The 5,634-nt window shown below is 32.7% G+C and overlaps 1 protein-coding gene across 1 annotated transcript; it reads left to right on the top strand.

Annotated features, from left to right (window-relative positions):
- The first annotated feature begins 429 nt into the window (after positions 1–429).
- On the top strand, positions 430–2,070 carry LOC139483063 (fucolectin-6-like). The gene is made up of 3 exons (XM_071267090.1): positions 430–658; positions 1,126–1,347; positions 1,815–2,070. The coding sequence occupies exons 1-3, from the start codon at positions 505–507 to the stop codon at positions 2,024–2,026; spliced, it is 588 nt and encodes a 195-aa protein (XP_071123191.1). The 5' UTR covers positions 430–504; the 3' UTR covers positions 2,027–2,070.
- Positions 2,071–5,634: the final 3,564 nt, after the last annotated feature.

Raw genomic sequence — 5,634 nt, 5'->3', positions numbered from 1 at the left:
AGAAATTGATTAAATAATGACCTTCAGAACAAACATTCCTCATTCATAAAATTAATCAAAATCATGTCTTCAAAACGGCGTCGGATTATGTTTTCTTTGATAACCAACAAAATTGTTAAATGTACATATCGAAGAATTGAAGAAAAAAAACCATACCTGCAAAAATAGGTGAAAACTACGATATACATAAAGTCAGACAAATAGAGATTTTTTGTTCATTAATTTAAAATTTGCACCTGTATAATCGACCTGAAAATTACTTAAAATAAAATATGCTACATGTATTTTAAAATTATATGATCTTTTTAATGATTTTCTGTATTGTAAAATAAATATTTGAACATAGTGTACATGTACACGTATGGTATAATGATACAAAACTAATGCTTAGTTTGCGTGTTTAACTTTTTTAGTAATAACCGTCAGATTTTTGTTTCTGACAGTATCGCAACGACAAAATATATCTTGAAGTGGGTAAATCACAAATTCAAACATAAAGAAAATATGATGATTGTGTCCTCTTTTCTTCTAATTTCTTATTTGTCAATTATAAATGGATATGATTCAGAGATGTTTCAAAAATTACAATCAACGATGAACAGCAACACTGCAACGTTATCCGAAATGCTGAAAGAATTACTTAGAAGAATCCCCAAAGGTATGTATACGTGTATGTTGCGATAATATAATTTTATCAACAGAAAATGAGTTCTCCAGGAGCTAATTAAATGCACAATGTCATTCTTCCCTTGACAGACAATGGCATATGCCTAGTCATACCTGCTGTCCGAACTACCATATGCGATACTGTAAACTTATATCCCAATAGCAAACGATGCAGAAGTTAATATCGATAGATTAAAAAAAGAAAAAAAGAGAAAAGCAAATACTAAAATAGACGTCATCGATTTTCTTTAAAAATCTGCAATGGCAAGGCAATAAAACTTTTAAACTTGGCGTCAGTGTATAACTAGTACAATTCGACACATGAAAAAAAAGCGCATGGCTCAGTGGGTCGTTCTTTTCTAAAACACAATACAATGTTCATTCCGCAACATTTTTTTTATGAATTTCAAGTAGTGCATGATTAGCGTCCATTCATCAATGTCAATATTTTTTCCACAGAGCCAATTGTCGTCCAACCGAGAGAAGTTGCGAGTGAAGTGGCATATGGAAAACGAACAAAGCAAAGTTCAGACTATTATTTTTACGCCAGTGCCGCTGTCGATGGCAATTTAGACACATATTCTCATACAGGACTTAACACTGCACCTTACTGGGAGGTTGACTTGGGCAAAGAATACAAGATAGAAAGGATAGAAATTTTCAATAGGAAAGGGTGTTGTGGTGAGTATTGTAACCGCTTTAAAAAGATAATTGACTTCAACAATAATTTCCTATATATATTTGTTAGAAGCTAGACAACATTAATAACTGACAATTATATTTTATCTATACATAATTGTCAAGGTTGAGTGACACGTCTTTGATTCATCATGTCCAACTTGTACACCGTAGAGCTTTTACATTATATCCGCGTTCCCGTCCTGAATATGATTTTATTATACCCCCATTACATTAAACATTAACCAAATTGAAAGACAGTTTTATGCTCATCTAGATTCTATTGTTGTTATCTATTTGACAATAAAAACTAGCATGTTCTAATCAGCACTAGTTTTGACGTATTTTAAAACTCATATGAATTTTAACACATTGTTTATTGCCTGCATTGTTCTGTATCATGATTGAATTGACTTTGTGTGTCACGTGTTTAGCAAAAAAACATTATCTTTCTGTATTTAACTTTTCAGGAGAACGACTTCACGACTTGGACATAACAATTGGATCTGCCCACAATCAGATGTATTTATGTACGCATTACAAAGGACCGGGTCGCAATGGAGAACATCTCGTATTCAAATGTAACGATAATACCAAATATGCACGTTATGTCAGGTTAACGGTAAAGGGGAGAGAATACCTCCACGTTGGTGAAGTGAAAGTGTATGCATTTAATGACTGATGATTTAACTTTGTCGATAAATAAAAGATTACAAAACTCTCAAATGACTGTTTATTAATATTCGCTTATTTTCAATTGAATAACAAACCTAGCCATTTAGTGTATTTAATGTTATCAATCAGATATCATGAATGTTACGAGTACTGTAAATTCAGAAATTTTTCGCAATAATACATCTCAATAACTTCTGAATTTACATGTTAGATTGAATGTATTTGTCTTCGAAGCATGTTAGTTCTGATCATATCTGTAGAAAAGAAATCAAGAGACACTTTCTGTTTGCCCTGAAATAGGATATATTATGATAACTTCATATAATTTTAGACTAGCATTTCTTAACATAAGACATTACCCTAGTAAAAATTTGAACACATTTGATGCGTTTAGCTTTGAGGTCAAAGATTCTTGACTCTGTATCTCACAAGTAAAACAAACCAATATGATGTGTTTTCTTCTCGTGGCTCCCTGGTTTAAATATAATGTTCAATGCCCCGATGTATCAACATTATTTGACAAAATTGATAATTATTGATACAAATTGAACTACTTCTGTTCGTAGTCTAAGACGTAGTGTACACCTTTCAATATGAATACTTTTGCGTAAATTGTTCTCACATATGGGTATGTAATTGTCAAACATTTGAAGCAATTAGTACTAAATTTGAAATTATCTATCATTATAACTCTACATAAATTTAAAAAAAAACTTGTTTAAATTTGGCGTGTCCAACTTGATTTATCTTATTAACCTTCATTAGGATTGCAGTTTTGGCTGAGATGATTAGAACTTTAGTTTTTCAAACATTTATGAATTTGTCAATGGAAAATTTCAAGAATCACTGCAAATAATATAAGTCTTTTGAGAAATATTTCTCAAAAGTCCACCACCAGCATTAACGAACCAATCATCAGAAAGGGTTAAAACAAAACAAAAATGGACGTTTAAAAAACGGCTTAACCATATCTAATCTTAGAGTTTCTTAATTGGTCTTTTAAAACTACCACAAGAAGAGAAGCTATGTCGCTGTTTTAGCCCCGAAACTCAAAAATAGAAAAAGAAAATATAAATGTCACGAATGATTTCGTGAAATCCGTCAGAAAATAATTTCGTATTTTTCAATGTTGTCCTACATATTTGCATTAGAGCTTCAAACGTTATACTTGCTTTGAACGCACCGAGTTTGTAAAATATTAATTTTTACTAACTAACACTTGGTCAACATCACTGCCAGTTACAAGTCCTTAAAAGTATCGTTAGTTCTGAAGTCAGTACTTCGTTACTGACATAGATAACAAAATAAATGGCTAGTTAATAAAATTAACAAATAAAACAAACACTAGAATTTACGTGGTGTTGTCATTTTTGCGGTATTTTTATCATTGTCATATAAGGGGGAGATTTGGCTAGCCATACAACCAGGTTCAATCCACTATTTTTCTTAAAATGTCCTGTACCAAGTCAGGAATATGCCAGTTGTTATAAAATAGTCCGTATGCATGTTGAAGTTTCTGTTACTCCGTTGTTTTCCTCTTATAGTTGTTGTGTGTCTTCGGTTTTGGATTGTGACCCGGATTTGTTTTCTCTCAATCGATTTATTTCTTTTAAAAAGCGGTATACTACTGTTGCCTTTTTTTAGATTCAAACTCTGGCAAAATAATAATGTGATGGATTTGGCCGTTCGATTTAGGTTTTTTTGGTCATATAGCTATTTTGATCACGTATACAAGCAGCTATTCATCCTTAGCTTTCATTGTTTGTGTATTTGATTGTTTCTGGTAAAGGTCAACCCAGAAAAGCGATCCGGGCCAATTAAGTGTACTCAATGTGCTTTTCGTTTACGATCACTGGGTCGATAACGATGTTGATGAACTACAACCTTCTTCATTGATTTATTTATAACTGTTTTGTCTTAAAAGTCGAATCTCTCAGACAAATTTGAAATTGGATGGATTTAGCAATTCTCTTTTTTTTTGGTCCGATTAGATCATATTGATCCTCACCTTCCAAGTAGTCATTCATGTTCGACTTTTATTTTATTTTTTTATTTGAGCGTTCCTGATGAAGTTTAATAAAAAAAAAGAGTCTCGATCACATAAAATTATAAAGCGTTCTTTTCAGTTTTCACATTCAGTGTAACACTGCAAACATAGCGCCATTTTGAGTTCTGCCATGAATCAATACTTTACCTTAAGGATATTTCAACAAAGATCTTAAAGCGTGTAAAATAGTTTTAAAAATCGGGCATATTTCAATTTTTAATAATTGGTAAGACTACATTTATGTCAATAAATAGTGTCTGAGGTTCAAATATGGCAGTAATTACACCACATAATCTACTCTGAGTACAGATTAACAGGTGCATCGAAAAAAAGTTTGGTTTGTAAATGGAAATAACATCGTCAATATATCTAATTGTGAAATTTAATGATCTGGTGTCTTTGATCTTATTATTTTTGACAAGCGTTAGAAGGAACTCCGAATCAAATGAAAATAAGAAGAGATCGGCAGAGTATGTTCCCATAAGAATACCGACAATTTGTTGGAAAAGTCTACCTCAAAAGTCAACAAATATGTTGTCAAATTTCAGCATACTGCTCACTTTTTCCTCTGTGTAGCACATTTTACTTTTATGTTTATTTTTAACAAAATATGCTGTATAGTATCCCAACGTATATTCACGTATTGTCGATTATCGAGTTGCGAGTTACAAATGTGACGACAGTCGAGTTGCGAGTTACGAAAGTCGAGTTGCGAGTTACAAATGTCGATTTGCGAGTTACGAAAGTCTTTTGAAAATCAATGTGGTTTATTTCTTTCAGTCTAATTTTCTATTTCACATTGGGAATGGTAGTATACAGTGTTGAAAAGTTTTGAATCAATTTCAGTTCAGAGAAAGATCGAGATTTAAAATTATCCAAGAGTTCAGTATCCACATAAAAGGTTAATATCACTACGCAAGTGAACAGTTTTAAAGAATTTCTTATCCATAGCTTACTAGTATTTCATTTTTTAAGAAATCCCAACACGTTTTACAGAACATTCTGCATCATTGATGATTTAAGGATCAGCGCGATCTTAGAAAAATAAACAAAGGCAACAGATGCATACCGCTGTTCATAAATAAATTGAGAGAAAACAAATCCGGGTAACCAATTGTGAATTATCCATTTCTATGTAGCAACATTCCAGCAGCGCCTGCATACGGAGTATATATCTCCCAATTGATACGATATTCCCGGGCTAGTATTTTCTATCATGATTTATTTGATAGAGGGTTGCTGCTCACAAGGAAACTTTTGAATCAAGAGTTCCAAGTGATGAAATTGAAATCTGCCCTTCGTAAATTTTACGGACGGTATCACGAGTTGGTTGACCGTTATGGAATATCCGTTTCACAGATGATATCAGATATATTCCTTATGTCGTTACTACAATCCCGTTTCACAAATGCGACCTACCAATTAGACTATTTACCAGTTTGTAAAAACATTAGCAAAACGACGGGTGCCACATGTGGAGCTGGATCCGCTTACCCCTCCGGAGCACCTGATATCACCCCCCAGTTTTTTATGGGGTTCGTGTTGTTTATTCTTTAGTTTTCTATGTT

The sequence above is a fragment of the Mytilus edulis genome, chromosome 7 (genome assembly GCF_963676685.1).
Source record: "Mytilus edulis chromosome 7, xbMytEdul2.2, whole genome shotgun sequence".
In the NCBI taxonomy this organism is placed as follows: domain Eukaryota; kingdom Metazoa; phylum Mollusca; class Bivalvia; order Mytilida; family Mytilidae; genus Mytilus; species Mytilus edulis.
This window is presented reverse-complemented; position numbering and strand designations above follow the sequence as displayed.

Coding starts and splice junctions, on each gene's coding strand:
- LOC139483063 (XM_071267090.1), top strand. CDS start 505: ATGATGATTGTGTCCTCTTTTCTTCTAATTTCTTATTTGTCAATTATA. Junction 659..1,125: donor ACTTAGAAGAATCCCCAAAG/GTATGTATACGT, acceptor TTTTTTCCACAG/AGCCAATTGTCGTCCAACCG. Junction 1,348..1,814: donor CAATAGGAAAGGGTGTTGTG/GTGAGTATTGTA, acceptor TTAACTTTTCAG/GAGAACGACTTCACGACTTG.